Here is an 11,198-nt window from a genome sequence, read left to right on the forward strand (position 1 = left end):
CCCCAAGTGGTAAAGTGCTAGCTTTGAGTGAAAAAAGCTTAGGGACAGTGCCTAGGCCCTGAGTTCAAGCCCCACGACAGACAAAACCAACAAAAACACCAATCCCGGACTTTCTATGAATTTATTCATAAAGGTTAGCATACTTCTCAAAAATAACCATCACTACAGTACTATATTACTTTTTAAAAATTCTTTTATTATTATAAAGGGGATGTACAGAAAGGTTACAGTTTCGTAAGTCAGGTTAAAAGTACATTTCTTTTTGGACAGTGTCTCCCCTCCCCTTGCTTTCCCTCCTTCTTTCTGTTTTTCCCTCCTAGAAAAGCAGTACTGGGCTTGAACTCAGAGCCTCACACTTTTGCTGTGTGTGTGTGTGTGTGTGTGTGTTCCCAGCTGGTGCTCTACCACTTGAGCCACACCTCCCCTTTGGGCTTTTTGCTGGTTAATTGGATATCGCAGTCTCTCGAGTTTGTCTTCCCAGGCTGGCTTTCAGCACAGATCCTCAGATCTCAGCCTCCTGAGTAGCTAGGATGACACGTGAGCCACCAGTGCCTGGCTACTTCTAGCAATATTAATGATGATTCTCAAACAGAATCAAATATCCATTGTTCAAATTTCCCCGATTGTCCCATTTTCCCCACTGGTTGGCGGGTTAACTTTGGATTGCAAAAGAGATCTATGCATTGCATTTATTTGCCCTTTATGTCACTTATTTGTTAAGAATACAAACGTGCTGAGGGGGACAGGAAAGCGGAATAACACAGCCAGGGAGAGGAGGAAGCCTCTGGAGCCCGTGGCTCACGTCTGTAATCCCAGCTACTCCAAAAGCTGAGATCTGAGGCTCCAAGTTCAGAGCCAACTGGGGCAGAGAAGTCTCTTGAGACTTCATCTCCAATTAACCAGCAAAATACAGCCCTAGAGGGGTGGCTCAAATGGTAGAGTGCCAGCTGTGAGCAAGAAAACTCAGCAGAGCTGGGCACTAGTGGCTCATAGCTGTCATTCTAGCTACTCAGGAGGTTGAGATCTGAGGATCGTGATTCAAAGCCAGCCCAGGCAGGAAGTCTTGTGAAGCTCTTTATCTCTATTAAACTACTCAGAAAAAGCTAGAAGTGGAGTCCTGGCTCAAGTAGTAGCCTGTAGCTAAAGAAGCTCAGGGACAGCGCCCAGACTGTGAGTTCATGCACTTGCACATGCATGTGCGTGCACACACACACACACACACACAACCAAGAGACCTTCCCACAACAGGGTACTACAAGGTCTCTGTAGCAACCTGGACACTGCCCCGGTCATCAGCTTCTAGAACCCAGGGAAGATGGCCAGGCCCAGGGACAGAGCTGAGGGTGAGCCGGGGCCAGCTGCCCATTCTCGCTGGAGGTGGAGGAGGTGGGGCCTGAGATCAGAGCTGCAAGGAACAGGATGCTGGCGGTGAGGAAGGGCCAGGGCCTGGCTGGTGCCCAGCGCCTCTCTGCCTGGCTGCCCGCCGCCGCCCAGCCTGGCATCCGGACCTCAGCCCCTCACCATGCCTGGCCTCTGCACGTCCGCCCCGCTGCTCTGCCTGCTCCTCCTGTGCCCGGCCCCCCACGGCATGGAAGAGCTCCCTCCTCTAAGACGCAGGTTCGAATACAAGCTCAGCTTCAAGGGGCCGTGGCCTGGGGCAGGAATTCCCTTCTGGAGCTGCCATGGAGGTGAGGAGAGGGTCTCAGCCATGCCCAGGACCCAGGAGGGTCCAGGAGCCATGGCCAGGGAGGGAGTGGCAGGGGTGAGGCCAGGCTGGGGTGATGGGACCAGAGATCCAGAACCTTCTAGGCTGCCCTTGTGTTCCAGTCATCAAAAAAAATTCATTCCCAGCCACCAGCTTCAGCTTTAACTTTCTGCCCCCCCTTGTGTATATGTGCATGTGTGTGTGTGTGTGTGTGTGTGTGTGTGTGTGCGCGCGCGCGCATGCGCGTGCACGCACCAATCCTGGGGCTTGAACTCTGAGCCTGGGCACTGTCCCTCAGCTCTTCAGCTCAAGGCTAGCACTCTACCACTTGAGCCACACTACCCACTTCCAGCTTTTTCTGTTTATGTGGTGCTGAGGAATCGAACCCAGGGCCTCATGCATGCAAGGCAAGCACTCTACCTCTGAGCCACCTTCCCAGCCCCCTCCCTGGGCTTTTTCAGGCTCAAAGCTGCTGGTCTACCATTTGAGTCGCAGTTCCACTTCCAGCTTTTTGCTGGTTAGTTGGAGATAAGAGTTTCTCAGATAGCCAGGGGGCTGATGGCTCACGCGTGTCATCCTAGCTACTCAGGAGGCTGAGATTTCAGGATCACGACAGTTCAAAGCCAGCCCGGGCAGGAAAGTCTGTGAGACTCATCTCCAATGAACCACTAGAAAACCAGAAGTGGCTCTGTGACTCAAGTGGTAGAGTGCTCGCCTTGAGCTGAAGAGCTGAGGGACAGCACCCAGGCCCAGAGTTCAAGCCCCACAATCAACCAAAAACAAACAACAGTTTTACAGACTCAAACCACAATCCTCAGATATCAGCCTCCTGAGTAGCTAGGATGACAGGCTGAGCTACTAGCACTCAATTCTCACCGTTCTTCTGTGCCCAGCCCCAGAACCAGAGGCTGAGGCTACATAGCAAGACACTGCCTCAAAAAGACACACACAGACAGACACACAGACACACACATACACACACACACACACACACACAGAGGAGGCAGAGTCAGCTTCCAGGGCCCAGGTCACCTCTGGCTTTTAGCTTCTGTCCCTCCATACCCCATCCTGGGTCTTCTGCAGAGCAAACAGCTTGGATTAGCAGCCTCCGGAAAGTTCTGGCAAGGTCTAGGCCCTGGGCGAGGTTCCAGATTGACAGAATGGAGGATGGAGGATGAAGAACAAGCTGGGCGGGGCCTCGGATTTCCTTTCCCCCACTTCCTGCCAGGTCTGCCTCAGTTTCTCTCCCTTTCCCCCTCCCCACCCTTCTCGGTCATAAAGGGCTCCCTCCACCCCACCCTCCAGCATCAGGGAAAACTCTTAACACTCCATAGCTGGGCACCAGTGGCTCACATCTGTCATCCCAACTACTCCAGAGGCTGAGATCTGAGGATCGTGGTTTGAAGCCAGCCAAGGCAGGAAAGCCTGTGAGACTCTTTCTTTTTAGGCAAGCATGGGGTTTGAACTCAGGGCCTGGGCGCTGTCCCTGAGCTCTTTTGTCTCAAGGCTAGCGCTCTACCACTTGAGCCACAGCTCCACTTGGGGTTTTGTAGTGGTTCATTAGAGATTTGAATCATAATCCTCCGATCTCAGCTTCCTCAGCACCATGAGACTCTTATCTCCATTAGCTATGACTCAGGTGGTGAGTGCTAGCTTTGAGCAAAAAGGAAAAATGCTTCGGGAAAGAACCCAGGCCCTGAGTTCAAATCCTAGGACCAGCACAAAACAGAATAAAACAACAGTAACACCAAACACCACAAACAAGACACAGAAAGTCCAGCCTGTACGATCCTGCCTCTACTTCAGAGCCCTCCTGCTTCTGAGCAGAGTGCTTTGTGTGTGCATGTGCATGCACATGTGTGTGTGTGTCTGTCTGTCTGTCTGTGTGCCACCAATCCTGGGGCTTGCACTCAGGGCCTGGCTGCCATCCTTGAGCTTTTCCACTCAAGGCTGGCGCTCTCCCGTGTGAGCCACAGCTCCACCCCTGACTTTTGGGGTGGTTTATTGGAGATAAGTAGCTCCCATACATTCCTGCTCAGGCTGGTTTCAAACCGTGATCCTCGAATCTCAATGTCCTGAGTAGCTGGGATTACAGGCATGAGCTACTGGCCTGGGTTTTTACTTAGCAAATGGCAGGTGCTGGTGGGTCAGACCTCCACCTGTGGCTGGTGGAGTGTCGGGGTGAGGGTCTGTGTGTGTGTGTGTATGTGTGTGTGTGTGTTTTGCATGGCTCTGAGCTGCCCTGCTCTCTAGATGCCATCGTGGGCCTAGAAGAGGTACGGCTGGCGCCGTCTATGAGGCACCACAGCGGGGCTGTGTGGAGCAGCACGTCTGTCCCCTTCTCTTCCTGGGAGGTAGAAGTGCGGATGAGGGTGACAGGTCCCGGGGCCCGGGGAGCCCAGGGCGTGGTGAGTGACCCCGCCCAGTGTGCAGGGGGGAGGCAGGGCGGGTGCTCTGTCGGGCTCTCCCCAAGCTGAGGGCCTGGGCCTTGCAGGGCGTGTGGTACGCTCAGGACAGGGGCCAGGCCAGCGCTGTCCCGGGTGAGCCGGCCCTGGGGGATAGCCTTGGAATTGTCTTGGACTCCACCATCATGGATGCCCAGGTGGGTGGCATCGGGCCAGGTGAGTGTGCCCTCTGCCCCCGCTCCGGACCTCCTCCCTGAGTGTTGTCTTCTACGTTCAGGACAGGCCAGCTGTCCGCGTGCTGGGCCGCAGCGCGCCTTCCCCAGCAGGGCCGTTTGGGTAAGAGTCTGGGGGCAGGGCTGACCACCCCCCTCCCTTCCTTCCTTCCTTCCTTCCTGGGCCACTACCCTGCAGTGCCAACCTCTCCCAATGCTACGTGCTGTGTGTGTGCATGCATGTGCCTTTGTGTGTGTGTGTGTGTGCGTACTGGTCCTGGGTTCAAATTCAGGCCCTTGGCTTTTTCTTTCTTTTCTTTTTCCTTTTTCTTTTGTTGGTTGTGGGGCTTGAACTCTGGGCCTGGGCGCTGTCCCTGAGCTCTTCAGCTCAAGGCTAGCGCTCTACCACTTGAGCCACAGCACCACTTTCGGTTTTCTGGTGGTTTATTGGAGATAAGAGTCTCACAGACTTTCCCTTCCCAGGCTGGCTTTGAACCGTGATCCTCAGATCTCAGCCTCCTGAGTAGCTGGGATTACAGGCGTGGGGCATGGTGCTTGGTTAGAGCTACTGCTCTTGTTACTCTGTCTTTGTCTCTCTCTCTGTCTCTCTGTCTTTCTCTGTCTGTCTGTCTCTCTCTCCTACCTCCCCCATGGATCTCAGCTGTGCCTCTAGGTCCCCAAGACCAGAGTTTCTGGCTCTTCCAGGCTGAGTTGTCAAGTCCTTGGCCAACACCAACTCAAGATAAACAGAGAGGTGGGGTGACGTGGAAGGCTCACCCAGCAAGCACAGCACTGAGTGCTGAGCTGCAGCCCCCGGGTTGGATCCACACCCTTCCCGCCAGGGCCGCACACCCATCCCTTTCTCCCAGATGACGTGGCCTCCCTGCCGGGCCAGTTTGTCGTCTCTCAGCAAACATCCCTGACCTCACATCAATTAGAATAATTGCTTTTATGGGGGGAGTGTACTGTCAGCAGGCCCCATGCCAGGCGTGATGCTCATTGAAGGAGCTAAACCTCATAACCGCCTTAGGAGGTATTTGCAATTATTAGCCTTTTTTTTTTTTTTGTCAGTCGTGGGGCTTGAACTCTGGGCCTGGGCGCTGTCTCTCAGATCTTCAGCTCAAGGCTAGCGCTCTACCACTTGAGCTACAGCGCCACTTCCAGTTTTCTGAGTAGTTTATTGGAGATAAGAGTCGCACAGACTTTCCTGCCCGAGCTGGCTTTGAACCGTGACCCTCAGATCTCAGCCTCCTGAGTAGCTAGGATTATAGGTGTGAGCCACTGGTACCTGGCTTTCTTGCTTTTTTTTTTTTTTTTTGGCTCAAGATTGATGCTCTACCACTTGAGCCACAGCTCCACTTACAGCTTTTTGAAGGGTATTTAGAGATAAAGCATCTCAAGGATTTGTCTTCTCTAGACAGGCTTCCAATCATGATCCTCAGAGCTTAACCTCCTGGGTAGCTGGGATTACAGGCATGAGCCACAGCACCCAGTTTTATCAGCTTCCTTTTTTTTTTCTTTTGGTCAATCATGGGCCTGAACTCAGGGCCTGGGTGCTGTCCCTCAGCTCTTCAGTTCAAAGCTAGCGCTCTACCACTTGAGCCACAGCACCACTTCTGGTTTTTTGGTGGTTTATGGAGATAAGAGTCTCATGGACTTTCCTGCCCGGGCTGGCTTTGAACCACAACCCTCAGATCTCAGCCTCCCGAGGAACTCTAGGATGACAAGCATGAGTCACCGGAGCCTGGTGACTTTGCTTTCTTCTGTCAAACTATAATAGCAAGGGAGACTCAAGCTAGACAATGGGAACTTGTCCCATACTAAGTCTCCGAAGGAGGAAAGGAATGGCACTGCAGGCCTGGTCTTTGAGACCCATCCCCATTGGCCGAGGCCTTGAGTTCTGTGTGACGTCACTGAGTTCCGAGTCTCACAGGTACGAAGATGACGCCGTGCTTGGTTCATGTCACCGAGACTTCAGGAACCGGCCCCACCCCTTCAAAGTCCGCATCACCTACTGGGGGCAGAGGCTTCGTGTGAGTTTCCTTCCTGCTTTTGGGGGACAAGTCCCCCACCCCCGCCTCCCATTGAGCTTCAACATGTAGAGCTGATGCAGAGATCATGTGACACCTAGCGGCCATTGGAATGCTGGGGCCACGAGCCAAGGCAACCCGCCACACACACTGGGAAGGGCAAGGGAGCAAGTGTTTCCCACAGGACGTGGAGAGGAAGCAGGGCCCTGTGCACGCTGCCACTGGGGATTTCAAGCCTCTAGAACTTGTGGCAAATACATTTCTCCTGTTGGCCAGATGCCGGTGGCTCACGCCTGTCACCCTAGCTACTCAGGAGGCTGAGATCTGAGGATCACGATGCAAAGCCAGCCTGAACAGGAGAGTCCATGAGACTCTTATCTCCAAGGAACCACCAGAAAACCAGAAGTGGCGCTGTGGCTCAAGGTGGTAGAGCACTAGCCCTGAGCAAAAAGAGCTCAGGGACAGTTCCTGGGCCTTGAGTTCAAGACCAACAACAACAACAACAAAATGTGAAGCCACAAAGGAGATATAGAGCTGCTGAGCATCCCCCACAGAGTTGCGTGTTAGCATAGGAGGTCTCTCTGGGAAACCCCTGAGTCCTCACACCCATGAGGGGACCCAGGTACCTTCCCCCAGCTGTGTGCAGAACTTGAACATAAGTAGTGCCCAGCTCACCCCCTCCATAACCCTCAGGTGTCCTTGAGCAGTGGCCTCACACCCAGAGACCCGGATGAGGTCTGTGTTGACGTCGGGCCCCTGGTTTTGGCCCCTGAAGGTTTCTTTGGGGTCTCTGCAGCCACCAGCACTCTGGCAGGTAAGGGCCCCTCTAGGTGGGGAAGGAGCTGAGGGGCGGTGTTTGGTGAAGCACGGTTCACCTGGGCACAGAGTCCACGGTCTTCTTACCCCGTGATCCGGGCAGATGCCAGCTCCCTCCCAGGAGAACGTCACATCTGCTTTGCAAGGGATTATTGAAAGTTTCAAAGGGTCCCAGGCCAGTGGTTCATGTCTATAATCCCAGCTACTCAGGAGGCTGAGATCTGAGGATCACAGTTCAAAGCCAGCCCAGGCAGGAAATTCCGTGAGACGCTTGTCTCCAACGAACCACCAAAATAATCAAAAAGCTGGAAGTGGAACTATGGCTCAAGCGGTAGAGCACTAGCCCTGAGCCAAAACAGCTCAGAGACAGTGTCCAAGGCCTGAGTTCAAGCCTCAGGACCTGCACCTAGGGAGGGAAAAAGTCTCATGGACGTTTCCTGCTGAATGTGACTTTGAATCTCAATCTTCAGATCTCCACTTCCTGAGTAACTAGGATCGCAGGCGTGAGCCACCAGCACCTATCTGGCTGGGAGTTCTTTTTACTTTTACTTTCTTTCATTATTTCTTTGCTCTGGTCCTGGGACTTGAACTCAGGGCCTTGCACTCTCGCTTGGCTTTTTTTTTGTTCAGGCCTGGCACACTACCACTTGAGCCACGCTGCCACTTCCAGCTTTTGGCTTGGTTCATTGGAGGTGAACAAGCCTCACAGATTTTCCTGCCCGGGGTTGGCTTTGAACCGTGATCCTCAAATCTCAGCCTCCTGAGTAGCTGGGATGATGTCCCTCCTCCCTCCCCTCCGCCTTGTGAGCTACCAGGGCCCTGGGCTCATGCAGTCTCTTGACTTTCTCAGGGTGCAGTGTGTGCTGGGGGCGTGGCCTGGGTGGGGTGGGCGTGGCCTGGTGGGGTGGGCATGGCCTGGTGGGGTGGGCGGGGCATGGAAGGGCTTCACCTCCCTCTGTGAACTCCTCCTCCAGATGACCACGACATCTTGTCCTTCCTTACCTTCAGTCTGCATGAGCCAGGCCTGGAGGTGAGGCCCTGTGGGGGACCCTGGGATCCCTGGATGCTTCTGTCTGTGTCCCCCCCCCACACAGATGCTGCCATTCCAGCCCTTCCTCCTCTTCACCTCCTCCCCATCCTGTGTGTTCTGGATCTTACGCTGGGCAGTGCTGGGGAGTGGGGGGGCAGAGGAAGGGTCGTAGCCACCAGAGGCCTCACCCCTGGTCTTCCTCCTCCAGGCTGGCCTCCAGGCCTTCCTAGACATGGAGCAGCTCCGCTTGGCCAGGCAGCTGGAAGAGTTGACAGCACAGCTGGCCTTGGGCACCCGGGCCAGCATGGCCCAGCCTGACTTCAAAGCCCAGGAAGAGGGTAGGAGAGCAGGAAGGCCGGGCGGCCCATCTGACCGCCACAGACCCGGGGACCCTGGGAGGAGGGATGAGGAGGCCATCTGTAAGGAGGACCTGGGCCTCCGCTATCCTGCCTGCCCCAGACACACTCCCTAGGGGAGGGTCTTAGGTCTTGGAAGCAGAAGGCACACTTTTTCTGTGTGTCTGAGTGTGCAAGTGCAGGGACTTGAACTCCGAGCCAGTCACTCTCATTTGACTTTTTCAGCTCCAAGCTGGCGCTTTACCACTCCAACCATACCTCCCCTTCCAACTTTTTTTTTGCCGGTCGTGGAGCCTGAACTCTGGGCCTGGACGCTGTCCCTCAGCTTTTCAGCTCAAGGCTAGGGCTCTACCACTTGAGCCACAGCACTACTTCTGGCTTTTTCTGCTTATGTGGTGCTGAGGACTCGAACCCAGGGCCTCATGCATGCGAAGCAAGCGCTCTACCACTGAGCCACCTTCCCAGCCCCCAACTTTTTTTTGCTGGTTAATGAGAGCTAAGAGTCTCAAAAGTTTTCTACTCCCACACACACGCTTGGCTTCAAATTGGGGGATCCTTAGATCTCAGGCTCCTGAGTAGTTAGGATGTCAAGCGGGAGCCCCCAGCGCCTGGCTAAGTTCTCCTGTCTATGCCTGAGCTAGCTTGGACCGTGATCCTCCTGTTTACACTTCCTGAGTGACAGGTGTCACGCCCCCAGCTTTTACTGGCTGAGATGGGCTCTCTCCTGAACTTTTTTCCCCCAGTCTGGCCTTGAACTATCAGCGTAAGTAGCTCTGTCCCATTATAGGACCACAGGCCCAGGGTCCGGCCCTCTGCCCAAGCCTCTCTCCAGATATTGCCCCCAAGAGAGGAGCTGCTGTCTGGCTTTGGCCACACCCTCCCATCTCTGCTCCACCCACCGTAGGGGAAAGGCTCTTTGACCTGGAGGAGACACTGGACAAACAGACAAGGATCCTGCAGTCACTCCGGGCTCTCTCGAAGCAGATGGCCCAGGCCGAGAAGCAATGGAGGGAGCAGATGAGGCTCCCAGGCCAGGCAGGGCCTGTGGAAGGCTGGGTAAGTAGCCCAGCAGGCAGGCACCCCAGGCTTCTTCTGGGGGTCCACAAGAGGAAAATTGCTAGTCCAGTGCCAGTGGCTCCTGCCTGTCATCCCAGCTACTCAGGAGGCTGAGATCTGAGGATCGCAGTTGGAAGCCAGACTGGGCAGGAAAGTCTGTGAGACGCTTATCTCCAATTAATCACCAAAAGCTGGAAGTGGAGCTGTGGCTCCAGTGGTAAGATACCAGTTTTGAGTGAAATAGCTCAGGGACTGCACCCAGGCCCTGAGTTCAAGCCCCAAGAGGAAAAGTGCTGCAGCCAAAAGCTAGCCACCCCTAAAAACTGCAGGAAAATGGGGACAAGGTTGAAAGACTACAGGTCATTGAATGAAACAGGGCTAGCCGGGCGCTGGTGGCTCATGCCTGTAATCCTAGCTACTCAGGAGGCTGAGATCTGTGTGTGGAAGCGGGGAGGGGAGAGAGGAGGTCCTGGGGCTCGAACTCAGGGCCTGCACGCTGTCCCAGAACTTGTCACTCAAGCTAACACTGTCACTTCGGCTAGAGCTTCACTTTGGCTTTTTAGTGATTAACTAGAGGTAAGAGTCTCATGGATTTTCCTGCCTGGGCTGGCTTTGAACCACAGTCCTTAGATCACAGCCTTCTAAGTAGCTAGGATTACAGGCGTGAGCCACAGGCTGCAAAAAGAGCATCATCCCACAAGTAAATGCCCGCCAGAGCCACATGGCTGGGGCTGGGGAGAGAAGATGCCATGTTTTTTAAACTCAGATCTATAGACCTGTGACAGAAATAGATTAGGTGCGGATTTGCATGCGATTTGCATGGGATTTGCATACTGTTTGCTTAATGCTCACTTTTCATCCAAATTTTCATTTCTGCAACCATCCTGGCTCCTCCCCCCCCTCCAGGGAACTAGACCCCAGGGCTCTCCAAGAAGGCAGGCTGGGAGCAGAGGGTCTGGGCCCCATACCCAAGCTAGCCAAGAGCCTGGCTTTCCCACAGGACCTCACCAACATCAGCACCCTGCTGACCGGACAGCGGACTCTGCTCAGTGCCCTGCAGGAGGTTAGGTAAGGACCCAGGGGCCAAGGAACTGGGAGAGAATGACAGACAGACTTTTACCAGCTTGAGTCTCTGCGGAAGTGCCTCCATGATCCTGCATCGATTCCCCCCAATTCCTCCCATCATTCCCTGGACACCCAGCTCAGAGGTTGGCAATGCGAGAGGTTGGGGGAATGTGGATCAAATTCAAAGTGGTAGGTTTTTCGTTGTTGTTGTTTGTTGGTGCTGATACTGGGGCTTGAATTCAAAGCCTGCGGCACAGTCCCTGAACTTTTTCCGCTCAGGCTGGCTCTGCACCACTTGAGCCACAGACCCACTTCCGGTGTTTTGCTGGCTAGTTGAAGATAAAAAAAAAAAAATCATCTCCGGGCTGGGAAGGTGGCTCAGTGGTAGAGCGCTTGCCTTGCATGCCTGAGGCCCTGGGTTTGATTCCTCAGTACCACATAAAGCAAAATGAAAAAAGCCGGAAGTGGTGCTGTGGCTCGAGTGGTAGAGCACTAGCCTTGAGCTGAAGAGCTGAGGGACAGC

At 54.3% G+C, this 11,198-nt stretch overlaps 1 protein-coding gene across 1 annotated transcript in view; it reads left to right on the forward strand.

Moving 5' to 3' along the window:
- The first annotated feature begins 1,522 nt into the window (after nt 1–1,522).
- Nucleotides 1,523–11,198, forward strand: part of Lman1l (lectin, mannose-binding, 1 like) — a 13,580-nt gene continuing 3,904 nt past the window's right edge. The window contains exons 1-9 of the mRNA XM_013011930.1: nt 1,523–1,688; nt 3,959–4,113; nt 4,388–4,446; nt 6,256–6,355; nt 7,046–7,166; nt 8,143–8,198; nt 8,407–8,536; nt 9,459–9,610; nt 10,611–10,678. Of these exons, the coding sequence (XP_012867384.1) occupies nt 1,523–1,688; nt 3,959–4,113; nt 4,388–4,446; nt 6,256–6,355; nt 7,046–7,166; nt 8,143–8,198; nt 8,407–8,536; nt 9,459–9,610; nt 10,611–10,678 (1,007 nt within the window). The remainder of the gene's footprint in view (nt 1,689–3,958; nt 4,114–4,387; nt 4,447–6,255; nt 6,356–7,045; nt 7,167–8,142; nt 8,199–8,406; nt 8,537–9,458; nt 9,611–10,610; nt 10,679–11,198) is intronic.

The sequence above is a fragment of the Dipodomys ordii genome, unplaced genomic scaffold (assembly GCF_000151885.1).
Source record: "Dipodomys ordii isolate 6190 unplaced genomic scaffold, Dord_2.0 Scaffold15, whole genome shotgun sequence".
Lineage (NCBI taxonomy): Eukaryota > Metazoa > Chordata > Mammalia > Rodentia > Heteromyidae > Dipodomys > Dipodomys ordii.